The following is a 27,876-nucleotide window of genomic DNA, read 5'->3' on the forward strand; positions in this document are numbered from 1 at the left end:
CATTCCATTGTTGCAAGTTGTAGAAGCTCCTCAATAAAGGACTTCACTTCGTCGCATCGCGTCGCGAGTTTCACCTCATCATATATATTTTCTGTTCACTTATATTTCGCATTCTCATGGTGTTATAAGATAATTTTCAAAACTTAAATTAAAGTCATACAAAGTTCAGCAGCTATAGCTTTATATTTGCAGTTACAATTACAAAAGCACTTATATGTATGTCGACCGTAAACGACATCAAAGCCCCTCCCAACCCCACTCTACTTGGTCGTAAAAAAGAGATATCCTTTCAAATGGCGTTTTATTGATACAAATCTGAATGTGGAGTTTTGTTGTTAGTTTTTGTTTTGTGGCCTCAATGCATAAATAAAAGAAAATACACGAAAAAAAAAAATTGTCATGGAAATTTTTAATTCGAGAAATTTAATTATTTAGTTGTTAAAGTTTAACCTTAATTCACAAAACGCAAAATTTGCAAAACAATAAACCCTTACTCTTCTTCTTGCCGTGTGAAGTAAAGAATGTGGGTCCTTGTACCCTTCAATTAGGTAATTGTGTGCAGGCGTAGACCATAAACCATTTAGACAAAACAAAGCAGAAATAGAAACAGAGAAAAAGACGCCAGTGGTGTCGAGAGTAGCGCTGAGGTCAACCGCATAAGGACACCCTCAACAAACATACCAACGAACAACAACAATGGGTCGGAGAAAAAATAAACCAAGACTTATACCCGAACAGGATAAGCGAATCTGTGGATCAATATGCTTCTGCCAGTTGACCATGGTACTGTCATGTGTTTCCATTGTTTACCTCAGTGTTGCAGTTTACTCACCTTCCTTTCAGTAAGTTTCCACCAAGCCAAACCAAACCAACCCTCTTTTTATTTTTGATTCATTGTGAATGACCCAGTTTTGTTGGGGATGATAGTGATAGTGATTTTATTGTTATGATTCGCTTTCATTTCGTGCTTTTAGAGCCTTCAAATCGGGATTCGAACCTGATCCGGTAATGTGCCAAACGGTCGATATACAAATGCCAAATAATTGTCCATGGGCCTCCTGTGGGGAATGGTGTTTGACCAAGACGAGCGGCTTTTGTCCACAAATTCATTCGGTGGTGCGACGCAATGGAACCGATATCCAACTCAACAACTGCACAAGGATAACAACGACTTCATGCCCGATGGTAAGAACTTTTTGTTTTGGCCTTGTTTTATGACTCATCAAACAAAAAATATTCCTCCAAAAAGGAGGAAGAGGAGAAGTAGGATAGGAGACGATAGACCATAGACGACAGACGAGATTCCCTAAGCGAGACTTGTATACAAAAGAGGGAGTAAGAGTTTTCCTTTGTTTTTCCTATTTTAGTTTATTCACTAAAAGTCAATGGCGCTCTTGTATACCTAGCATGGGGTGATGACTTCTTTCTACCAGAAAAGATAGGGCGGGGGCTTGAATATGGAAATGGAAATGGAAATAAGGTCTTTGTTAATGGGTCGCCTCGTGGGAGTCCTCCTATTTCATTCCCATATTGTAAAGTATACGAAGTGCAAAATTTATGACAATCGGAAAGGGGAATATACTAAGAAACGTATAATGTTATTTTTAATACTTAAAATTCAAGAAGAAGTCATCATCATTCTTCTTCATATCTCTCGGTAGGATAGAGATAATTAAATCTTCTTAAGAATAATGATTATTATTATTATTATTTTGTGCCTAGCGGTGCTGGTGCCGGTCGAAGGGTTTGGGGTTTCTTTTATAATTTGAGAGTAATTTATTATAGTTGTAAGGCGATAGTATGACTTAAGTTCTTATAAATACTTGTGCCAATATTATCTCGCTTTGGAAATCATTATGGCATATTAACAAGTCAAGTTTAGAAGGGTTACTTGAAATTATTTCAAAGTGTTTATTGGTGTTTTGCATACCTTCTGAGGAAGCACCACCACTGAGTTGCACTCTAGAGAATATTGGATAAGGTACTTGCGATGCGGTATGATTATAATTTTAATCAGAAACTTATAATGCGAATTTCGTGAAAGTGTAAAAGTCAAGTAAGTTATCCTTTAGGGCGTTGTCTATTTGTTAGCAACAAGTTTTTAGGTTGACATTTTGATTTGATTGATACGACAAATCTAAACACACAAAAATTAGGAAAATTCAAGATCTTTGGTTTTCGCTATATTAAACTTTAAAATAAGTATTTTGTTAAAAATTGTTTTCAGGAGAGTTTTATGAAAACAGCTGCTAGCTAGAATAATATGCGAGCTTTTTACAATTTAATTATAATTTTTCATCATGGTGACTCATTGCATTAAAAAAATACTGTTTTCTTAAATTCCATTGCTAATAAATTAAGTCAAGTTAAAAGACTGCCTCTCTAATAAATTCTTTTCGGTTCGCCTAAGAATCGTTTACCTTTCAAATTATTTTTTAATATGAGTAGTAAAAGTGAATATTAACTTTTTAGATTTAAATTAAAAAAAAATTTCCACATTCGTCTCCGTGTACCTTCAATACACTTTCTTTTAAGTGCTTAAGTCTGAAAAACAGTAAATAAATGCTGGTGTGCCCCAGGGCTCTGTTCTATCTCCAACGCTCTTTATCATTTTTATTAATGATCTCCAGTCTGCAACTTCTTATCCAATACATTGTTTTGCTGACGATAGTACTCTCAGCTTTTCATATTCGTTTTCAGAATCACATCCCTCTTCTTCGGATGTGAAACTGCAACAACAAAAAACAATCCATGGATGGCACTTGCATCGAGGAGACTGAACATCTCAATACTCTCGGTATGTGTACCACCAACCACCTCACATTTGCGATGTCGCCAAAAATGCCGCAAGATTTTTTTCGCTGATCTGGTTGTTGTCTACAAGACTTATATACGTCCAAAGCATGAGTATATCCATATCTAGGCTGGTGCTCCTGCAACTTATTTAAGCCTCTTGGAAAGTATTGTACGTAGAGCATTTAGATTGATTGTTGATAATCCCATCATAGGATCAATTACGTAGCTCAAGCATCGTCGTACTGTCAAGTACAGAGATTCGTTCTTTAGCCGCTGTCTTTCCCAGCTATTGTAATATTCAGGAATTCAAAACCAGTGTGCACCGACTCCTTCTTTCAACCGTCTTTTCTTTAGTGCTCACAGTGTGTCTTTACATAATAAGGGTAGAAATATATCATTGAGTGCACGCTTATATTATAAAAACAAAATCTATTTGAATCAAAATAAGACTCCAGACAATGTTTTTTGTTTTGTTTTTGTTGATAAAATGTTTAACGCGTGCTTAAACTTTATGCCAGTTTATTACTTAATGAAAACATGACAATAAATTTAGATTATAATTTTTTTTATGACATATTTGGGGCAAGATATTTACTACTGGCTTATAGCTATGTTTACTTTTTATCTGGCTGTGACTGTATTCCACGATGCTACAATGTGAAAAGTATGTTAATTTTACTGATTAATCAGGCTGAGTATAATTCAATTTAAAGTTTGAGTTTTATTTTAAAATTATTTACTCGTATATTCACATGTAATAGTAAATAGGCAATATTAGTTAAATGAACCAATTAAATAGGTTAACTGAAAATTTCGACTACAACGATAGCACGAAAACGTTTAAAAATTCTTAATGTTTTGTACAATATTAAATAGGTAAAAAATCATAAATTCCCAAGATTCCAACGATTCCATAAAACCATATTAGAAATTAGAAAGGTTATATCCTAATACTAGTTTTGTTATTTGAATTCATGACAACGAATGACAATGTTTATATTTTATGTTTATAATTAATTTCAAAATTTCTTTGACTTTTAAAATTCTTCAATAATTTCTTTTTTAATAGATTTAAAATTAAGACTGAACATTTTGCAGAATCTTAGTTAAAGATACAAATTTAGTGTAAACATATCTTACTTTTGCCCGTAAAACAAATTGTCTTAGATTTGTTGATGTTTAAAATCAAATGATTTTTATTTCTCCATTCAAAAAATTGATTTTGATCTTCTTGTTGAGGTTAATAACTTTTAAATTTCAACATAGAATATATTTTGTATTTATTAGAGAACTTGAAAAAAAAAACAATATCAATATCCTCTTTTATTTTTACTTAAAAGCTACTTAAAATAAGGTCCCGAATATAAAACTTAAAACTAACTTAAACTACCTATTCTACCTATAAACTAGAATAATTTAAAACAAAAAAAGCAATGAACCAAGGTGAGTCCCTTGAGGTATACCAGAATTAAATTTCGGTATATGACGCTATAATATTTATCTTTGCGATATGACAAAATGCACACAAAATGCACAGATGCAAGTGACTTGGGGTGTTTTTTCGAATGTATCCAAAAAAAGAGTAGATAATTGTAAAACATTATTGATTGATTTTTTCACAAACCCATGTTAATTTTCACATTCAACAGAAGGACATTAAAAAGAAACTATTTCATATACAAGTGATTCAGTAAGTTTACGAATAGCTAACAATTTCGAAAAAAGCCAATAATTTGTAACTATGTTTTTGGAACCTTTTTTATAGACAGTCTATAGGTATGAATATTTCCAATGAACTGTTAACTTAGATAGAACATCTTAGAGACTTGATGAAAAAAGAAACGATGGATAAGAAACATAAGAAACACATTTCTCAAATATAAACTATTGTATTCCATCAGAACCAGGGCTGAAACATTCATTAAGCTTTAAAATATTACCACGTAAAGAGACCTCAAAATTATAAAAATTGATTAATGAAAATGATGTACTCTTGGGAATTAGGTGAAATAAGAGAAGAGATGCTTAGGAAAAAAATCTTCATTGGTAGTTTTAAAATAATCTATACGAACATGTTTGAAATTGACTCTGAAAGATGGCTTGAAGAATTTTAAAAAGCCATACTTGCTGGATATCCGTCAAATTTACTTTTACTATTGGCGTTTCATGAAAGCATATAGAGGTTAATTTTAAGATAACACCCAGTATTGGAAAAAAATTGGGAAAACAAAAAGTTTGAATAAGTCATGATTCCCAATTGCACATCCTAGTACACTCTAAGCGTCTTGAACTTTAAAAACACTTAGTTTCATTTGTTTTTTTAACTTTCTAAATGCAAGTCAAACCTTGGCGGGCTGCTAAAGAGTGATTTTTTAAAAGCTAACAATTCCGATAAATGCATGAAATCTTAATTGGAATCGATAGTACGGTCCATATAATTTAATGTTTGAAAATTAAATAAAAAAATAAATTGGGTGGTGCAACAGCCCGTTGAGAACTAGGGCGTGGTGACTTACAACTCTCAACCATTCCTGTGTGCGAGTAATGTTGTCAGAAATGGAGGGGACCTACAGTTTATACACCGAATCCGAACGGCTAATTTGAGAAAGCACTTTTTCATGCCAAGAGTTACTCTTGGAGATTTTGTCAATTCCTCGCAAGAGGCAGTACCCGTGAAAAGACTTTAGATGGCATAGGCAGGGATCGAACCCAAGACCTCTGGCATGACAGTCCAACGCACTAACCATCATGCCACGGGTACTACTACGAGTAATATTGGAAAATTATTTCATGTTGACCTTTAATGGCATATCCGCTAAGTTCAACTTTGGCATACTCTTTCCAACATTTCGACCGCTGTTGGATACCCTCTCACGATAGCGCTCACCATTCACGTTACGATTCGCGTCATCTTTGAAGAAGTACAACCAGCCCAGAAACCGCACCAAACTTTGACTTTTTCTGGATGCATTGGTAGCTCTTGCAATGCTTCTGGCTGATAATCACTCCAAAATCAACAATTCTACTTATTTACGAGTACGTACCCATTGAGCAACAAATGAGAACACAATTTTTTGGTAAAAAAGTGGATTGTCGGCCAACTTTTCAAGAGTTCATTAACCAAACATTTTACGTTGCATTAGTTCGTTCGGCTTCAATTCTTGCACCTGCATCACACCTAAATCCTTCCCCAAAATTAAGTAACAGAGGCCGAATTGCTGCGAACGGCGGCGAATCGATTATTGATGGTCATCATTAACACTGACTGATGCAGCATTTTCTTCAGTTCGCAGTCTACTTAAGCGTATTAGTGGTTTAATGTCCAAAAATATAAATTTGGTGCTAAATATCCACTTCAGTGGGTCGATTAAACTAACCATAAAATAGAAGAAGCGCGCGATGTACTTTTTTAACAGAGAACGCATTTTTATAATAAAATTCAATAATTTTAAGCGTTGTTCCTTTGTAAGACGATTCATGGTTAAATTAAAGACCAAACTGAAGATGTTTGACAGTGAAACAAAACACGAAACGTGATTCAGCTGTTTAAACCAGTGTTGCCAAAAGGATAATAGCTTATAAATCACCTTTTATTTAAATAAATAATACCCTTTGAATCGATTCAGAACTTTAGAAAAATTAAATTTGAAAACTAAACGAAATTTTATTACAAATATAATATATATATATATATTAAAAGTCCTTAATTCATGAAATCAACGATAAAAATTAAATTGATTTTGTAAACAAACCATTATTTCATAAAAAAATAAAAAACGACTGAAGCACGTGGAATGCAAGTGAGAATTATTCAATAATCTAAATTGTTAATACATTTTTGATGACTTAATGAATTTTTGAATAGCATTTTGTTTTTCGAGAAACACACGAGGCTCAAAAAAAACATATGTAATCTGTAAATTACCTACGTATCTACTTTAAAATAATCGATGGATTTAATTTGTATTTTAGTTCATACAAAAATACCAAAGAATCAATTTAAATTCCATATTAAATTCAAATGGTCCTTTCTTGCATATTCATTTTAATAGTATTGTATTTATAAAGACGACACGTAATTTCTTTTTTTATTATTAAAAACATATTGCTAAAAACTATATTTGTATAAAAGTTTAATAATACATAAATCGAAATTGACACTGATATTACTCTGAAAAAATTGTTGTTAAATGATGGGGATTTTCAGCCTCAAATAGCTCGTAATTGACATAAAACATCTGACTCAACATTTTGTGAAATATTATTTCGAAATGATAAGCTTGTTGTTCTTCATAAAAGCCATAAAGATGTGAACATGCAAACATATATAATTATAGTTATTAAATAGAGTATATCATCAACAAAGTGTTAAACCACTTTAAGGACAGTGCACGCAATTTATAATGGCATCATTTTTTTCCTGCATTTTGTTCATGTTTTTAATATAAGGAATACCAACTGGGAAATATTAACTTGTCACAGTAATCGCTAAGTATCATATACAAAATATAAATTATGCCTCACCTTCTTATGCAAAAAACAAACATAGGAACAAAATGAATAAATTACTGTATATACAAGTATAATATTCCATACATTTTCAAAAACAGTTTTAAGTCATCCATACAACATAAAAAGCATTTGAATATTTTTAAATATATCAAAAACCATCTGTTGAAAACAAAATTCAGATTTCTTCATAAAGTCTTTCAAGATAAATTGATTTCAGCCCATAGTTTTGAGATATACTATATATAAAACATTGCAAAATCTGACTTAGATAAATTAAGCTGGAAATGTTACAAACAATTACACTTATTGAATAAAAAAGCAACATTACTAAAAGGTAAACCATTCAATTTCACCCAACACAACAAAACAAATTCACTTATAAAGTTGTAATTGAGTATCTAACGCTACTTTATTACAAAAGTTTATCATTGAAAGGTATCCACTTAATAAATATAGTTTTGCAAATTAAATGTGACACACTACAATTCAGAAGTCAGTTCATGACCGCAAAAAAATCAAGCAATTGGTTATTGTAATAGGAGTGGTTGTAGGGGTGAACAAAAATCGATTTGTTGTATATTTATAGACTAAAAAAGCCGGCTAAAGGCTGTATTTTTAATCAATTATTCAACAGGTCTTCAATAGCGTTGGCTAATTTATTCTATATAAAGTTTGTATTACAAAAAAAGTCTACAAAAATCGATTTTGACGAAGGGAATTTATCTTAATCCGGAAAAATATGAATTTTTGTTTGATTGAAAGGGGGATTACATTGTGATAACGTGGGTCTCAGGATAATGTTTATTTTTTACAAAAAAGTTTAAAGGTTTAGATAGTTCATACCGTAAAAAAAAAAAACAATTTAAAAACATGTTGTACTTTGGGTTATGAACGTACATAACTAAAAGTATTATTAAAAAAAAGTTCATTGGAGGATTGTAAGGCATTGGAGTTTGCAGATATAAAGATAAACTACTAATTCAAGTTAAGATCTAGATTCTACACAAAACGAAAACAATCGTTGGGTTTTCAGAACCTTAAGGAATTATGCGATAACGATATTTGAGATTCTTTAACGCATGCGATCGAATTTTTCCATTTTAAAGTTACATAAATCAAATCTCTAGCACAAGTTCCATTTTATCCTCACTCAATGCCGTCCGAGATTTAGCAGTACTGTCGGAACTGTCAGTTAGAAAATGTCTTACAAGTTTCTATTTAAAAAAATAAATGCAAGGATTGAACTAAAGGCCTCTGGCATTGCAGTCCTACGCACTTTTTTTTAATTCATTTTTATTATTATTACTTCAATCTAAAACCTATCTTCAAGCTAGACAAAAATTCATAAAACTAGCCTAATGAACCATTACTTACAACTAACTAACTGGTCGCATACGGACACTCTAAGTTTAACTATAACTTAATACTAATCTATTTTATTTCAAATTTCAATTATATTTTATTTATTTTTGTATTTATTAGAAAATTTGAAAAAAAAACAATATCAATATCCTCTTTTATTTTTACTTAAAATCTACTTAAAATAAGGTCCCTAATATAAAACTTAAAACTAACTTAAACTACCTATTCTACCTATAAACTACTTAAAACTAGAACAACCAGAGCTTCAAATCTAAATATCTAACATTTTTTGTTTTCCCTTATTCCATATTTTTTTGTTTTTTCTTAGTCCGTGTTTTTTTTTAACTTTTTTGTATTATTTTTTTTTTATATTTTTTTGGTGTGCCACCATGCCTTTTCTACTTAAAACTAAACCCATGGCCATGGCGTCCCAATTGTACAGGAGTTGCCTATCTACGGTTCTTCGTCTGACGAGGTAGATTAGCGGAACTGCCAATATATCCTGTATCAGACCGCATCTATCTAAGAAGAGGAATGCTTCTGGTGGAATGAAGCCTCTCAAACGTGCACTCTCAAAATACTCGTCGTTCGGATAGAACGCCCCGAAAATTAAATTATTAGTCGAAAAAAATCGATCTTGCAATGTGACATCGAAAGATTTTTATCACGAAATTGTCAATTCTGTTGATTCGAGCCCCGTTGTATAAGAATAGTATTGCACTAAAGAAGATTCGGCTGTTCGATGTTAGGCGGTACAGCGTCGTAAACACAGCCGCTTCTCCTTTTGGGAAGGGACAACACTGAACCAAACAGGACAACCATAAAAGATCATCTGCTGTATGAGGGCCATACATCAAGTTACCTTAACTCTGGGGTCAAGTCGACTGCTGTAAAACAGCCGTTTTGTCAGAGCGAAGGCTCTTCTGGTCCTGGTCAGAGCAGCATTTATATGTATGTCGAAATATAAATACTGATTTACCAGATACCGAGGTACTTTGCTAATCTTTTGCTCGCTAATGGCTGCCCGTGAAGATCAACGACGACCATCTTGCGCCAATTCATGCACGTAACCCTCGTAGCCCTAGCCAACGGAGTCCGGAACAGAAATGTCTCCGAATTCTGGACATTTATTTTCAGTTTCCAGTCGTTGCAATATCGCTGAATCTTGTCGAAATCAAGCCGCAATAGAATTCTAATAACCTCAACCTTTCGGGCCGTTCTTTACGCAATAAGATCGTCGGCGTACACAATTGCCTTTGTAAGACTACCTATCAGACCGCTGGCTGGTGTAGTAAATGCTGAAGAGAATCGGCGAATTCACCGCTAACATTTATGGTTAGGAATGTTGTGGTAGAAATTACACTGCCACTTTTGACAACAAACTGTCTACCGTTAAGCATGTCATACAGTATATATAACAATGGCTTACTTATGCCAAGCCTGCTCAATTTTAGGTAAAGACCCTCTAACTATACGGTGTCAGATGCCTTTTTCAAAATCAACCAAAACAGCACCTGTGCATTGTTCTTTTGATTTATTCCATTGATCAGAAACGAGTTTAGACGCAGCATGAATTGTGTCATGACCTTGAACCCGAACTGTTCATCCGGAGTTATTGTGCTATCCGCAGCCCATTTAGTCAGAGCGCTTTTAATGATCTCGAAAATTTTGCTGATGCTTGGAAGAAGTACCTACAATTTTAGATCTCAACTATACCTGCAAAATAAGTTTGTCTTCTAAAAATGCCATTTTATTTCTTTTTTTTTGAAAATAGTTGGATCGTTTGTTTTTAACTTTGTGTTCATATATTAAATGTTTCAATTTTTGTGTTAAAATATTTTAAGCAAGCAGTTGCAACATATTAATTTACATTTAATATTTTGTTTTCTTAATAAAATGTTGACCCGTTTTCGAAATATCGAATTTTGAAAAAAGTATATGTTTTTAAAAATACAAAAAGAAATGTTTGATGCGATTATCAACTTTATTATCAAAATAATATAAGAGGTTGTGCAGAAAATAAATTACTCAAATCGGTTCATGAGTTCCTGAGCAACACTTAGACGGAATGGAATCATGACAAGTGGCAAATCAACGCTACTTATCGGCAAATTGGCAAAGCTTGTGGATAGTATATATTGATTACTGTAGGCCAGCCTCATATTCGAAAAAAATTGTAGATTTGTTGATGAGAACAACGAGTTAGTTTTTCGAGTCCCAGATGATGCAGCATTTTGTTCTTTTATGTAGTCCCCAAACGGTACAGGCTTCATTTCACCAATAGAGAAAAACATTGTTTGAGGTCCACATCACTTACTTTGGAAATATGTAAGTTTAAAATATTTCCCAAGGTTTTGAAAGCAAACTGACTTTCTTGCGAGAAACAGCTCTCTGTGGTAAACTATGATATAAAAATAAACCACTAGACTGACTACCGTTTTTGTATGACAACATTGACAACTTACAAAACTTAAAATTGGTCATGAAGCACGAAAAAAAATTATAAATACAAAAAAAAATAAATAAGTTCTGAATTTAGGGTTTAATTGTTTGTGTATTTATTTGCCAACTTTATAAAATCTTATTTTTTTAGATCGACTTGCAAAATTTAAAAAAATTCAACTGCAACAATGGAACAGCCTGCAACAACCTACGCGGTGTATTCAACTGTTCAAATGGTAAGTCTTTACATATTTGTGTTTTCGAACATACGTAAATTGCATGTCACTAAAGCCCTATAACATCACCCTTGGGTCACTCAAACATGCCAATCAATTAGTTTATCTACGTACGTGCATATGTTTGTAAATAGCCAAACATCCTGTCTATTTGTTTTTATCATCTACGACCACTAACCAACCAACTAACCCCACATTCCATTTCTAGGACACTGCAAGAATATGTCAGAATTTTTCCTATGCCATCACAAGGCTGACGGGCCCACACTCAATTCTGAAAAGGACAACACAAAGCTAAACGGCTTCTTTGAATGCAGAGGTATTCAGTGTACGAAAATAAAGAAGCCCTTCCTATGTGACCGCTATTGCTCCAAGATAACTACAACAAAAATTAATGTCCTGCTGATGCAAGTGCGTATGTTTTTGGCACTTTGACCTTTTGAGACACAGAGGCAACAAAAACACAAACTTCACCAAGAAACACAAAGACAAGAAAAAATGTAAACATTAAAAATTCTATTTCATTCCAGGACAACAATCTTGTGACTGCGGAATGTGAGCACGGAGTGGCATTTAATGAAGCCCGAGGCCCCAACAAGGGAGTCCGCATACCACCCACCGATTTCTGGAAAGAAGATGATGGCGATTTGTTGGCAAATTGTATGACTGTAGCAAAAGATGGCGACAAAATTGTGTAAGCTTATACCTATCTATGTTTTTGTATTTGTTTTTCCTTTGGAGGCTCATATTGTATAAAAAGACACAAATATTTATGCCTGCAATGCTATGATAAAATTTAACGGATGTTATTTTCTGTTTTTTATTTAATATTTTTTGATGGGGTATATAGAGCTACCGACTGCCTTAATGGAACACTTCTAGACCACGACATTTTCCCACATCCCTTCATGAATTTCACCCAATTTTGGGAAATTTACGACAAAAGCAACAATATTTTAGATCCAGACCAGAGATTTTTGCCAAAACAAGACAACCTTACAATTTATAGTTCGAAGAAATTGTTCATTAACCTGGAAGGATGCGTGAATACGCTTCGAGGGGAATGTAAGGACTTTGTTGCTCGATATGGTAGTGATGGTGATAATGATACAGCCCAATCAAGATATCAATGTTTTTACAATAAGGTATATAAGTTTGAAGAAATGGGAATGGATATTATTAGTTTTGACACTGACACGTTTTTGACAGTGAAATTTAAGAAGTTTCATTTACAATGACGTATAAATAAATTGTTATTTTTGTATTTTGATTTTATGATAACAGGCCGAATCAGTTCCTTTTGTGGTTGCACGATTTGATTTGGATAAAACATACAAGGAGCTACTGATAGCACTCATTCTTCCGATTGTCCTGTTTGTTCTTTCATCAATCTCGCTGTGTATTATAACAAATACAGTCAAGGTAAGTTTCGATAAGTTGCTTCTTTTTTGTAAAAAAAAAAAAGGTTCCCATAATATACATATTTAAGTTTTGAATTTGACTCTTAAGCCCAACGGGCCCGAGCCGATCTAAACTCGACCGTATGTGAATCTTATTTCACCATCTAGCTAACTATCGCAGTCAATCTCATTCAATATATGAATAATATAATGTCTTTTTATTCTTACTGCATCAGTTATATAGGCTTATCATTTTCGAACATGTTTTTCTGATTTTGTGTTTTTATTTTATAAAATTCCTTTTTTGTGTTCATTACATTTTGGCTTGTGCTCGAAATTAAAAATATAAAAATAATCAATCTGGCAAAGTGGTTGTGGCTCTGTCGGGTATATGTATGCCGGGCAAAGTTTGGACCGTGTCCATTTAGTCGTGTATGTCCAACTTTAGTGGCTGTATAAGATTATTAAATTTACAGAAAATTTCCAGAACATTTTCGAACACGTCCTTTTAATTTAAAGTGGCCTACAAATTGAAACTTTTATAAAGTGCCCTGAGCACTTTAAACCTTATACATATCTCTTTTTTCTTATAGTTGACATTTGTCATAAAAACGTTCGAAAAATTCAGGTGTGGCACACATTAAAAAAACTGATTATTTGCAGTTTCTTTGTTAACTCCGGAATGTTTTTTTTACGAAATAATCTGGAAGCAACTTGTAATTTTTTTCGTGGCAATATGAGTTAGGAGACTTATTATTTTTCTGTGGTATCTTTTTGTTGTCCTCTTAATAACCTTTTAAATGAGTTCTGTATCATGATTTTTAAAAACTATAAAGTGTACCCACAATTTTTAATGATGTTTCTTTTTGATTTTTACAAAACCGAGTTTCCGAATTTCAAAAAACCGTGTCACGAATTTCGTTCCTCATGCAAAGTTGCATACAATTTTTCACAACAGACGTATTCGGCAACAACTTTTGTTCGTAAAAGTTTCCGATTACGATGAAATTTTTAAAATGCTGATTGTTTTACATTTTTCTTCAAGCTTAAAATGCTGCAAAAAGTATATAGAACGTTTTTTATCATTTTGTTAAATCGTTTAAAATTACCTGAGATTTCAATTTTAATGTCAAATCCGATATTGAAATTCAATTTTGTGGATAAATCAAAATTGTAGACAGTTACTGACGCATTTTAAAAATATGGGTTACATTTGGCCAGTTTACTTATATTTCTAAGATCTTAGAGATTTCTGTATTCTCAGAAATGTAAACAAAATTTCTCATACAAATTTCTCAGTTTTGCCGTCAGAAATCTGAGAAAATAGATTGTATAGTTCAATTTCTCAGGAATTCTCTATCGCACAATCCGAAAAGGAAGAAAAGAAATGAAAAACTCATTTGATTACTAGGTGAGAATGAATAGTGAATTGTGTTTATATTTCATTCTCTAATTCTTTCACCATGATGGAGAAAATTCTCAGATATCAGAAATCCAATTTGAAAAACTTAAAGTTTAACTGTAAACTCACCCTTGAACTGTCAATATCAAATTATTCGCAGTAAAAACGAAATTTTAAATATTCTAAATTCTAAGTGTTGAATCGCATATCCTGCTCCTTCTTGAACTTTGGAACTTACATAAAACCTACATATCGCTTTTCTCAAAAAAAGTATATATCTTTTCTTTCCATGAAGTCAACAAAAATGTGAGTAAAAACGCGAAAATGGAATTGATTGATTACTTTGGGAAAACCACCCAAAATCAAATATTTGTATATAAGCTGTCTTCAACTAAAGTAAACAGACATTTTCTTATTTTTCTATTGAAAGTTCCTTTATGTATAGTTTCTTCTATGTACATATGTATCTATTTATAGTGAATAAGTAAACAATTGACAATTGTATATATGCATGCTTTTAATATTATTTACTTCTTTTATTTTGTTTGTTTTTGGAAAAAAAGGTTGGTGATGATGCAAAGATGCGATGTGTTTGCTCAGCAGATGATTCAGATGGAGATGGAGCAATGAGTATGGGACTAAGAAACCAAAATGGACGATATCAAGATGAAGATTGTCCGATGGGATTAGCAGATTTGCCAGTGAGTATATAATAAAGCTATGTCTGCTTATATCTATGTTTGGTAACTTGTCTTTCAACTGAAAGGAATCGGCTTCATTTATTTTTTATTTTTATAAAAATAACTGACTTCGATTTTTGTAAAAAAAAAATTGATAGCTATTCTATCGATCCCAATAGCTTGAGATTTTAATATATTCTTTTGTTCAGATCTGTTAATTTACATGTCCAAAACAATTTTAATGACAAAAAATGCAAATTTAGTGAGCTTACTTTTGGAATGAATAAGTAGATATTTACACCAAGAGCAGAGTGACTACCCACACCAATTCTTTAATAATTATTTTTAAAAGGGTTGAAAGCAATATGTATCGTTGGAAACATATAGAACCATCAATTGTTGATTATGAATCTTACAAAACAGTAGGAGTAATAAGAGTTAAGTCATAGGTCATACGTCAATATACGTCACTTATCTAACCCTAAAAGAATTAAATTCAAGACAATCTTAATGTCAATTTGCTAAATGTTCACCAATTAAGTATATATTTTAAAAATGTTAATCTTTTTTTTAAGTGTGCGTGTTAAATAAAACACAAATCAAACAAACCTAAGTGTGCTAAACGAACCTATTAATTTAAAATGTCACAAACTTTTAAGTCGTATGGAATTCTTATAATATTAAGAGTTGTTTTTTAACTTATTAAAATTTATCGAGCATTTTCCTATATCCCTTAGAATATTACACAAATGTGTTAAGTATACTCTTTTGTATTAAATAAGGGTTTCTGCATTCTTTTGTCTGGTTTCAGTCAAGGAAATTTTCTTGTTCGTACCTACATACATTTTAAAATATACGACGTTTGAAACTATTTTGTACAATTTAATAAAGACTTTTCCAATAAGAGTTAACAAAATAGAGTATTTTCTAAAGAAATAATATTCATTTTAAAGAAGAAGAAACCATATTCTTTTTATGAAATTTTCCATGAATAATAAAGAAAATAAATCATATAGGTGATCAAATCTTCGAGATACGGTATAATATGTTTTTCTTGTGAAATTCCGATTGTTTCGTTTAGAGTCGTCTTGTTAAAAATTAACGTCATTTAGTGCGTTTTTGATGTGTGCATCTATTTTTATTAATGGCGCAATTTTTACTTGTGAAATGTAAAAAGACCACAACTTCAAAATTAAATTTGAAGTTCTTCTTATCATAAAAGACGTGTGGTTTTTCATCTGATGGCAATACTTTTTTGGAACTAGTCTTTTTGACAGCTGTCACTTGATTTATGCATAGTTTTGTTTATCATTTCATAATGAATAGACTTATAATGTTTGGAAATCGTGCAAATTTATTACAATTGGTTTACTGTATAAAATTTTTGGTGAGAGCTGTACCTTTCGTCTTCGGTGGAATGTGTCGTGCAATTTAATACCGCTGGACTATTTTTTTGTAAGGTTATGTGAATTTGCTTGTCTAAACATATAACATTGAGGCGACTGACCTCTTGAAAGAGTATATTCGAGGCGTTATTGCTGGCAGGGTTCCAATTACTGCAATAAGCGCTCGAAAAATGGGCCTCTCGGATTGAATTTATTTGACCAAACACTTCCCGAAATAATTTTTAAAACATAAACTGGTGTGATGGTTAGTGCGAAGGTCTGTCATGTAAAATGTCTTGGATTCGAGCCTGTGCCACCAAAAGTTTTCTTTACGGGGACTGCCTTTTGTGAGGAATTGACAAAATCACCAAGAGAAGGAATTCTTAGATCAGATCAAAAAAAATAATCTACAAATCACGAAAAATGTTGTGTACCTTGGATTCAAAATAAGTAAATTGCTACTTTTTGTTTGCAATTTCATTAAATGAGCAAAATGCAGATATTGACACTCAATAATCCTATTTCACTACATTTGAGTAACAAAAATTTGATCGAGAAAAACAAATATTGCAAACAGCGAATTGCAATTTAATATTAATTTGTATTAATTTAAAGTTTGTTTTTATCGTAAATATCAGCAATTCTTTGTAGATTCAAATTGTTTTCTTGTAGATTATGAATCGTTTTTTTTTTTTAATCTACAAACACAAGTGGTAAATTTCAACCCTTATTTTCTTAGACTTCGACCAAATACATTAGTTTGCAAATGACACCTAATGTTTCGATACTCTTTTTTTTAAATTGCAACTTTTGAGTTGTAATTTGAAACAGGTTATTCAGCATTTTGCAATTGACAGTCACAGTTTTAATACTTAGTTATCTTTAAATTGCAACTTTTGAGTCCTAATATGCAATATTTTTGTTTTTTGTATTGTCAGGGATATTTTTTCAGTTGATGGCACGCCGAATTAAAACTTCCTGTATGCAAGTTGCAATGAAAATATTTGAGAGAATAATAATTTATAAAATGCAAAATATATAAAAGAAAGACATATTTGAAAGATTTATTTTTTTTATTGTTTTTGACTTATTTCTAGAAATACAAATTTAGAAAATTGAAATTAAAATATATTATACTAGTTTTATTAATTTTTAGTAGGTGTTATCAATCGTGGTCCTTCTGAGATTTTATAAGCTGGTCATGCTTGAATTAAATCTGAAACGTTTTCAAGGCTATTTCTTCAGCACGTTCCTTTTGTGTGGTCTTTCACTTGTTTTCCAAGATGGCAAATGGCGTGGAGTGTGTTTTTAAGCACTTTTTGTCGTCGGATTGGGACAAATCTAACGTATAAACAACAATTTTCAAAATTAAACAAAAAACACACAAACTATGTTTATACTTTTTCAAACCTTCTCTTTTTTAGGAAGTTTCTTTCTTACTTCTACAATCATATTCCCTTTAGTTTGTTCGGTAAAATAAAACAAATATTAAAAGAAGAACAATTAATTTCTTCTCTATATAGCTTTTTTATATTTTTGTACACTACTAACCACAAACGCAATATAATAACCCACGCGCGATTTATATTGATTTGAGGATTGAGAAGGTTTAAATCACCGTATACATTTCCCAAAACAAGATTAATGAGTAGTCAAATTAAATTATTTCTCCAGTAGGAGATTGCGACTCTAAAGTTGCAATTTACTTTGATTTCAACAAGCTCGAAATATGACTTTTGATAATAATTACAAAATGATACAATTTTGTATTTTCGAGTATTTGAATGCTTAATTACACCTTTTTAATTAGTGATTTTTCAATTCTTTCCGTGATCGGATTAAAACTGTAGGTCTCCTCTATCCCTGATAACATTACTCGTATACAGGACTGGTTGAGAGTTGTAAATCACTAAGACCTGGTTCTCTACAGACTACTGCTCCAACCTGTATCTTTATGATAAATCTTAACTGTAGTCAATAACATTCAGGTATATTTGTTTTATCTTTTCTAGAAAACTGCACAAGCCTTTAAAAACACAAATCTTTAATAGTCCATCTTAAGACCATACTAATAATAAACCAGACCGTATATCGTATATCGAATCGCAGACATTGTGTTTGTTTTCAATTCTCTAGCCTAATAAATAAAATAAAAGAATTTGTTTAAATGCAAACTGCTTTGACACGATCACGTTTCATCGAATCTTAAAATATAAAAAAAAAGTCTTTAAACTTTATTCCCCATAGCCTTCCTCTCTTGAAACTTTATGAACAAACGAAGGCATATAATATGTTCTATCAAACCTCTTAACCATACCTTCAAATCCCTACGAGAATCCCTACAATAGCACAAAAGTTATTTATGACACAGTACCCTACAAAACATTAATTTCTAAAATCAACCTTTCAAGATTTAAATAAATTACCCCTTTTGATGAACATTTTTTTGAACTCAATATTTTATTTCTGATTGCTTTAAAAGAAACTTAATGTGAAAAAAAAAAAAAATTTAATACAAAATTCCATAACAACATGCATACATTCAAAGTAATAAACAAATATGTGACAAATTCTCCCAAGATTAGTCCTTAATTATTTAAAAAAATATTACACATTAAAAAAAAAGTGGAGTGTTATGTTAGTCAATCGAAAATTATTCAGTAGAAATTTAATCTCATTAACTCAAACCCACCTATCTTGCACCAACAACTCTATATATCCAATCAGATACTTCATATCCTCTAGACCTAGTACCTGTACCTATACTCAACGTATACTTGACATTTTAATTTGATTTTCTTTCTCCCACATTTATCACAGGAGGACCAACCCACCGATTCTCATGAAATGATCGGAAGTACAAAATCATTAATACCAATAAGTCCTTGCGAGGAGACAGCCGATAATGCCTTCCACGATGAAAAGTCATCAAAGTGTGATGCTCCAGAAAAACCATTAGTGGTCATTTAATGAAATTAAAAATGCAATTAATATGCGAACAAAACACACACACATACTCATCTTACTATTAAAATATATGTGTACATATATGTTTGTATTCCACACATCTAACAATATTATATTAAATGTTTTATCTACATACTTTCATCTACCATCTACAAACCTTCGACTTAAACTCTGGCTGGAAAAAAGGATATTCTAAAAAAACAAACTCTCCTTAACTGCCGTGTAGTGTACAAGGATGTTATATGAATCCAAAACTAATAGCACCAACAACAAAAACAAAAACAACAGAAGCAGCAGAAATAAAAACAGAAATTATATACAAAATTGTATTACCTTACGATACGAGTTACGTTAAAAGGTTAGAATGGGAAGAGAGTCCTAGAGGTATTCGTATTAGGAATGTAAAATGGATTAAGGACGGTAGTTTTTTTCTGTGAGGAGCCAACCAACTTGCTCCTATCAGCAGTGCCCCATATAAAGGAGTCTTTTAATTTCTCCATTACTCTGGGCAATTTAATTGTGTTTATAATTTTAAAAAAAATATCATCGCATCACATCGCCATCGTAGCCATCGGTTGGATGAACAAATGAGGGTAAGTCAATGCATTTTTATGTTACAAAAGAAAGATACAAAAATATCTATTTTATACTTTAAAGTTGTTGCCATCAATTCAACATAAGCTTTTAGAATACAACAACAACAAAAACAAAGAAACAAATTAATTTCTTAACTTTCTGATGTTTCTTTTTTAGGGTTTGTCTTATGGTTCTGTATAATTCATAATTTAGTTGGTTTTGGTAACTTTTTATTTTTGGTTTTTTTTGGGTCGAAATTATTTTTACAAAACCGAAAAAAAATCTCTGGATGAATGAAAAAACCCTGTGGGTATCAAATTGAATTCGATAAGTTAAATTTATTCCCGAAAGGTAGGAGAAGGTAGTTGAGGTTAGGTAGGGCGCTCTTTTGTTGTTACATATTTGAACAAGTTGTTTTAGCATATTGCCCAAGAAATACAAAAAAAAAGTTATTATTAAATTTGTGTTTGAACTTTTTTTCAGTTCGTTTAAATTTGTTTTTTCGTTCCTTATCATTATTTACATGCAAACACACAAGAGAATAAGAGAAAAATGTTCTCATCATTCATGTGTAGTTTTTCTATTAAAAAGAAAAAAAACTCGAAAATTGAAACAAAATACACACACTTTATGCTTTATGTTTTAAGGGAGTTTCATATATGCTAATGGCCGAAAGCTAAAAAATATGAATACAAGTTGTTATGGCATTATGTTGCATGTTTAAGGACTTTTCCAAGCAAATCACTTCAATTTTTTTTTAAATTTAAATATAAAGGTATGTACTCTGTGAAGTTATTTTTAAAAAGGTTTTAATGTTTATATTGTTTAAAAATTTAAATTAATCAACATCTTTTCATTAAATAATGGAAATGTTGATATAAAAATGATGTTACCCTAAATGTTTTAATATTTTGTAAATTTAAAAGATAGATACAGTTGAACCCGTTTATAATTTAACAACATTTTAAAAATAAGCATACATTTTGATCACAATCTTTCCTAGTTTCTAGCTTAAACAAAACATATGATTAAACCAAATAGTATCGTCTGATGTCTAATTTAGAATCAAAATGAAAATATTTTTCATTATTATTTTCATATCCTTCCATTAATTATGAAGGCTTTTGTTGTTTAAAACACGAATACCAACTTTTGACCCTTTATAATCTACCAATGATAATTATACCTGCAACATAATATAAGAACTACATGGCGAGTATTGCATTCATAAGAAATTTCGAACTTGAAATGTTCATCAAACATAGCATTTCGATGGTGGAGAAGTCGAAAAAAGTGGGTCTCCGATTCCAGCCATCTGTCTGACTGTCTGTCAAATTGAGTTCAAACTTTTAATTTAGGGTTGTAAGCAGACTTGAGTAAGGGGTTTTTTTTTAATTTTTAAGACTAAAAATAACAGTAGTCCCCTTACAAATTTTTAGGTCAAAAATCGAAAATTCAAATTTTTTCAAAAACAAAGCAAAAGATTTTTATTAAACTTCTTCTAATTTTTTTCCTAACTTTCTTTAAATACAACAATATATTTATTTCTCCAGAAGGGTACCCCCATACAACCGTTATTTTGTATTTAATTTCTTAAGAACTACTGAACCAATTTCAATAATTTCCGCACAAGCTTTGCTATATTGTCTTAAAAATATTTGATGATTAATTAAATGGCATATACATTTTTCAACACAAACTTATTATAACGGTATTTTTTTTTTAATTTTAATGAAATAAGTACTAATTTGAAACAGAGTTTTTGGATACAAAACCAAATTTGGAGATCCTGTCATGGACTTTATTTATTTTTAGTTTAAAAATATTTGTTTTTAAATCCAATCTGAGGTATCTGCAAACAAAAACACTGAGCCTTTTCGTTAAAAATTACAAAAAATGTATATGACTACAAACATTGTCAAATAAAATCTGAATTAAGAATTAATACTATTGGAACCACTTGAAATAAGTGATGAAAATTCTTTTAAAAAAACGTTTTTTTTTTACGTGTAAGAGGCTTAGATATCTTAACGAAAAAAAAAATGTATTCATATTTGCGAAGCTTATGGAGTTATCTCAATACAATCCCTTTTTAAAAAGAAAAAATTCTAATACAGAAACCCTTTCAACATCTGAACTGGTCGACAAAGTTTTCTTACTAGCAATTAAATTGCATTTTTCCAATGGGCTTTAATGGCCAAAATCGGATTTTTAAAAATAATGTCAGGTTTTAGAGATATTACTTTTTAAAATTCGAAAAAAACACATATAAACATACATATATTAGGCTTTTTGAGGCTATCTAAATTTATGAAGAAGTTTTTTTTTGTCAATATAAACCGTGCTGGTCTTCAAAATCTATAACCCCTTTCTTTAATATTTTATTTCTTTTAGTGAAGCTATTGTCTAAACAATACTATTATATCACATTTTTGAAATATGTTAATAAATATGAAAATTAATAAAAAAAAAACTGAGAAAATAGTTTAAATTAAAGTTGGGATTCAAAATTAGCACTGAAATGTACTCTAAAAACTTTTTTTAAATTATGAAAGTATTTAATTCAAGGTTTGCTCAAAACTTCATATATAATCAAATAAAGACTCAAAACTAATGTGAATTTTTAAAAACTAAGTATTACTCTAAAATGCTTTAAACTGTATCTAGAAGAGAAAGATTTGTTCCTTGAAGAATCATCATTCAACTTATTATTAAGAGATATTTATACCCCTCGTTCTTGGTTGTTTTTAGTATTTTTAAAGGGATATATTTTAATAACCTGATGTGATTAAAAGATTCGAGTTAAGGGCATCTTAATCATTTACAAAATTATTGTTTGTGCTCCCGAAAAAAACGTAATTTTGCCCATCTATGTTATAAATTTAGAATTCCATTAAAAATGTTGCTGATGATGATGATGATATTACCCGTGTTTTGTTAGAAAATCTATCAATAGTATAGTGGGATTTTACACGAATAACAAAAACAACATCCGCAATATGAATACTACCGATAAAAGTTAAAGTAGAATCTTCCTACGGATGGGTTTTTGATATTTATACGAGTCTAGAATGGATCTTATGTGATTTTGTTCTCAAGTTGGTACGATTGATATTTTATTTATGTCTCGATGGCTGTGTTCGTTGAGTAGTTGTGCATTTGGAATTATGTGTGTTTTCCATTCGGGAAATAAATCAATCTCTTACTGTTAATACTATTTAGTTTTGTTAATAAAAATGGACTAACTGTGATTATTTTGCAAGAGAAAATAAAAAAGATAATTAAGTTTTGCTATGTTTCCACTAAAGGTTTATCTAAGTTTAGATTAAATAAATCTTTTTGGTGTTTCCACCGAACAAGAAAATTTTAAAATGATTAAGTTTTACAGCACTTTCTTGAATGCAAATGGTGTGTCGATGTTTCTTACGAAGTGTATGTGTATGAAATAGTTTGATTCGTGTTAAGCATGAAGAATTTAATAGTTCAGCAACATATACCTACTCCATATGCAATTTTCTTTTATTTGATTAAAACAAAACTATATTTTTTATACACAAACATGCAAATAAATAAAGAATCAAGCTCATTGCAATTCAATTCAACTATATAAAGAATTGAGGCGATTTTCAAACGATCTAAAACACCACATTTTAATTTAGTAGTCTACGAACAAACTCCCTCCTTGAAGCAATTTTAAAATGAAATTTTTTTCTATAGAATCTCAATTTTCAGATGTTTTAATAACATTTCTTCTAGAAAATTGTCCATTTTATTAGTTTTATAAATAAAAAATAAATTAGGTAGCACAAAAGTCCATGAAGAACCAGGGCCTAGTGACTTACAACTCTCAACCATTTCTGTGTGAGAATAATGTTGTCAGAGATGGAAGGGACCTACACTTTATATGCTTAATCCGAACGGCTAATTTGAGAAAGCAATTTTTCATGACAAGAATTACTCTTGGAGGATTTGTAAATTCCTCGCAAGAGGCAGTACCCGTGAAAAAAGTAAGGTGGCACAGGCAGGGATTAAACCCAAGATCCCTTGCATGACAGTCCAACGCACGCTACGGGTACTTCTTTTATTTAATTAGTTTTAGTTATTTTTTTTTTGCTGAAGTTAATTTTAACTTTTGATTTTCACAAAACTTTTTTCTATTTGTGTTTTTTTTTTAATTCTTATTCTGACAGGTCTTCTTTCAGTTGTACCAATTTTTAAATACAAAAATCTGGCTACTGCCGATAGGTTTTCTCGTGAATTTTCTTCTATGCTATTTATAGAATGCCAAAAAAATACGGGTATTCACTAGGGCTTAATGTCACCGGACAGCTGTCAATTATTATTATTTTGATATACAGTATAGTTTTAAACAAATCTGATTTGCAAAAATATCAAGGCTCTGTTTCACCAAACTCTTTTTACTTTCAAACTTTGTAAAATACGTTTCACCAAACTCAAATTTGAAATGTTTAAAGTCTAGTCTATATATTGAAAAGTAAAAGTTTGGTTATTTTATTAATGATTTGTTCTTTCTGTTTCACCAAACAATAAATTTTGCAAATTATATTCAGAATTTTGAAAAGCTTTTCAGTAATATGCAAAGAGAAATTTTCAATTGCAAATAAGAATTTGTTTTGAAAAGTTGTCGAAAGCTAATAAAAAAATAAATGAACCGCTTTGAAAATAAAGAAGTAAATAATAATTAACAAGACATATGCTATTTTTTTTAATATCCGATTTTGTAGAAGTTTTTTAATCCATCGACATTGTAGCCAACCTTCAATGGAATTTTACATTTTATAGAAAAAAAAATTATTTCTTTTGAAAAGCAGTTGTAAATTATAAATAAATTAAAACTCAATAGTTAAATAAATATGTGCTCAAGTCCTTACAACAAATTTTGTGTACACAACATTGGGCTTTGAAGGGAGCACGGTGTTGCATTTATGCACGAAATAAGTTAAGCAACCGTCTGCAGAGTAGTTCACCGAGTGTCAAATAGTTTTATTAATGAATTTTTCTTTAACACTAGTTGCTTTCAACAAAACTGTTCAGATATAGCCTTGCAATTTTGTTTTCAAGGAGGATTTTCTATGCATATTTGATCTTAATAAACACAATCTAACACTCACTTTGAAACTTTTCAAAATACGAAATAATTGCAAAATTGTATTTTAAATTGGTGAAAAGTCTTTTCACTTTGCAAATTTTGTGAAACACAAACAAAAATTTTGTGTTTGGTGGAATAGACCCCAGATCTGCAAAAAATAATTGTAGTTTTCAATAATAAAAAGTTCATTTTTGGTTTTCCTAAAAAGGAAAATAAGCTCTGATATAAAATAAATACATATAAACAGGTTCTACTGTAGAGTTATTTCAGTATTTTTTTTTAATTTTATGTATTTTATTTTTTGAACATTTCACCACCCACTTTTGCGGAGAGTATTTATTTTTGTTTTCTTTAATTCACCCAAAATATTCCTTCTCCTTGCAACTTCGTAGCATCTTATTAAGGAATAACCTTTTTCTTAAAATTAAAGGCCCACAATTTACATGCATACATATGTATAGTATTTATAAACATACATATGTATGTATGAAATAATGTTTTTCTGTTTATCTAAAGTTCTTTTTAACCATTTAAAAAGGGTTGAGCAGAACGTGCTTACATAGATAAATAATATACAATGCATAGGATATATGTATATAAACATTCTACTTTTATATCTTCATATAATAGGATTTACGTTTTACTTTTCGATTTCAATAAAATATATACGAATACCTTCATAGAAAAGTTCTAAATGAAATGACTTGTAACCATCGCACCTGGCTGCGTGTCGGCATTGGTAATTCGGCATCGTGTGATCCCTTTTTTGTTGGTCACTAAACAAACAACAAGCTGTCCCCAAACACCTGTCCAATTTGTTGTTTTGAAGTTATTTATTGTTTTAACAAGTTACATGAACCTATCATAGGCATGAGATATAAACCACAATTGAGGGAAATCCCTTGAGGTTTCGCTGTGTGTTTATAAATTATAATAATTTTTTGATCCGGTTTTTGTTTTCAAGTTTTACAATTCAGTTGATTTTAAACAATTTGTTGTTTATATTTTTTGTACTTCTTTAACATTTAAATATATTTGTTGTTGTTTGAAAAATAAAAGACTACAAGTAAGTTAAATGAATTTTAGATAATAAAGAAGTACAAAGGCTGAACAACAATCGATAGTCACCCAATTCGGAGTAAGAATTCCAGTAAGAAGTTTTATTTAAAACAGCGCATCTTTGTATCCAACTGGTATATTTTTAAATTTGACGAGTAAAAACTACCACCATTTAAAATTAAATGATACTCGCTTTAACAAGGCATATAGCAGTTTTAGACAACATAAGGGATTTTATCTGCAGTCAACTGCATGCTTTGAACGCAAATAAGACCAAACTCATAATTTTTCTAATGCACCGAATTTAAAGCTTGAAACTTTAGTCGACTATCTTTTACTTGCAGAAAATAACAACAAAATTATCATCAAAGACACGAACTCTTTTCATAGGTTAAATGTCCATCATAAGTTGTTTTTGTTATATTGGGAATGTGCCTGAAATAAGGGCAAGTGAAATAAGACCAAATTTAAAAAATTGGTCTTATTGCACTGTACTAAAGGGAAATAACGCAAATTTTTAGCAGTTGGCCATATTGCACTTTGACAAAGTAAAATAAAGCTAAATTATTGAGAAATAAGGCCAACATATTTTTATAGTGCCTTCTACAACCTCTTTGCTTGGCACACTATAAGATGTGGGAGGGTGCGAGGTTGAGTGCATGCAAACTTTCTTTGCTTTTCTATTAAAGTGAAATAAAACCAATTTGGCCTTATTTCACTTTGTTTAGGTTATAAGACCAATTGGTGGAATTTGATTTTATTACACTTTACAAAAGTGAAATAAGGCCAACCATTAAAATTTGGCCTTATTTGACTTGGCTTTTTTTTGAAGTCACCTGCTAGGAAAAATTCGTTATTCCTTTTTTAGTATTGTAAGGAACCTTTTTACACAAAACTTTAAATAAAATTGTGCTCTAGAGCTTAGCTTCCAGTTGAATAAAAAAATGGTCAGTTGAAATTTTGACATAACTCACTCACTTTTTAATAAAGTTGCCTTAAATGGAAAGCAAGTTTTTGGCAGATTTTCAATCAGATGCTAGAAACTTGCATTACCCTGGACCATTCGTATTTAATATTTTTTTATTTACCTCACCGTATTGAACATTTTTGATAAATCCATTGCTTTATTTCCGACTTTCACATAAAGTGTTTTGTGCAAAATAGAGTCAAAATCGTTTCCCTTCAACCATTTCTACTATTCGCAATCCAAAGTCTCAATAGTTACTGCAGATCTTTTTCGTAGCCAAATTGTTTTTTTTTTTTAGTTTTCATTTTCATTTTGTAACAAATTGAAACTACGCCAAAACATTTGTAATCCAATTTACTCAGTTATCAATTGTAAATTAATGACGTTACCTATGAATCTATCGTTTTGACGATATCACTGTTAAGATTCTAATCGTCAGGGATTAGAAACGCTATCCCTGAGGATAATCGTTTTACGAAATGACCCCCTCGTATAATTGAATCGAATGGAAATTTTAGATTAAATAAGATAAATAAAAAGAAAACATCTAGTAATAATACAGAAACAAACAGCCTCACAATCAATAACGCTCACTTAATCTTTTCATACAAAATATTTTCTCTTGTTTTTATAATCTGTCTTTTTTACATTTCAGCTCAACTCACTCGAGGAATTACTTATGTTTATTGGATCTTATAAATATGTAATACTAAAAGCAGTGTAAGCTTTAACAAACGGAATTGTCTAAAAAAATACTTTAATAACTTCATTAAGAGCATTTAAGAAAAAACAAATATAAATATATACTGTCAACTTCTCATACTCGTATGTAATTTATTTTTACATTTTTAATACTTTCCCACCGGATGTATATTTTTCTTTAACTTTTACCAAACAAAAAATTGGATTTACACTTTTATATGTATGTACATATATGAAAAAAAAATCAAAATAAATTGATTTAATTTTATGAAATTCATCT

The 27,876-nt window shown here is 30.7% G+C and overlaps 2 protein-coding genes across 3 annotated transcripts in view; one reads left to right on the plus strand and one right to left on the minus strand.

Moving 5' to 3' along the window:
• LOC129945905 (uncharacterized) lies at positions 1-27,820 on the plus strand. 2 transcript variants are annotated; one of them, XM_056055866.1, is made up of 10 exons: positions 1-842; positions 975-1,185; positions 11,264-11,348; positions 11,557-11,759; positions 11,879-12,042; positions 12,199-12,493; positions 12,633-12,770; positions 14,714-14,851; positions 19,036-19,775; positions 27,550-27,820. In XM_056055866.1, exons 1-9 carry the CDS (start codon positions 697-699, stop codon positions 19,183-19,185), a joined length of 1,530 nt encoding a protein of 509 aa, XP_055911841.1. In that variant the 5' UTR covers positions 1-696; the 3' UTR covers positions 19,186-19,775; positions 27,550-27,820. The 2 variants fall into 2 exon arrangements, with proteins under 2 accessions (XP_055911841.1, XP_055911843.1); XM_056055868.1 differs by lacking the exon at positions 27,550-27,820 and adding an exon at positions 20,406-20,506.
• LOC129945909 (cilia- and flagella-associated protein 298-like) overlaps positions 1-27,876 on the minus strand; it is a 100,648-nt gene that overhangs the window by 67,462 nt on the left and 5,310 nt on the right. The window lies entirely within an intron of this gene.

This window comes from Eupeodes corollae, chromosome 2, assembly GCF_945859685.1.
Source record: "Eupeodes corollae chromosome 2, idEupCoro1.1, whole genome shotgun sequence".
Taxonomy (NCBI): Eukaryota; Metazoa; Arthropoda; class Insecta; order Diptera; family Syrphidae; genus Eupeodes; species Eupeodes corollae.

Coding starts and splice junctions, on each gene's coding strand:
- LOC129945905 (XM_056055866.1), top strand. CDS start 697: ATGGGTCGGAGAAAAAATAAACCAAGACTTATACCCGAACAGGATAAG. Junction 11,349..11,556: donor TGTATTCAACTGTTCAAATG/GTAAGTCTTTAC, acceptor TTCCATTTCTAG/GACACTGCAAGAATATGTCA. Junction 12,771..14,713: donor TTATAACAAATACAGTCAAG/GTAAGTTTCGAT, acceptor TTGGAAAAAAAG/GTTGGTGATGATGCAAAGAT.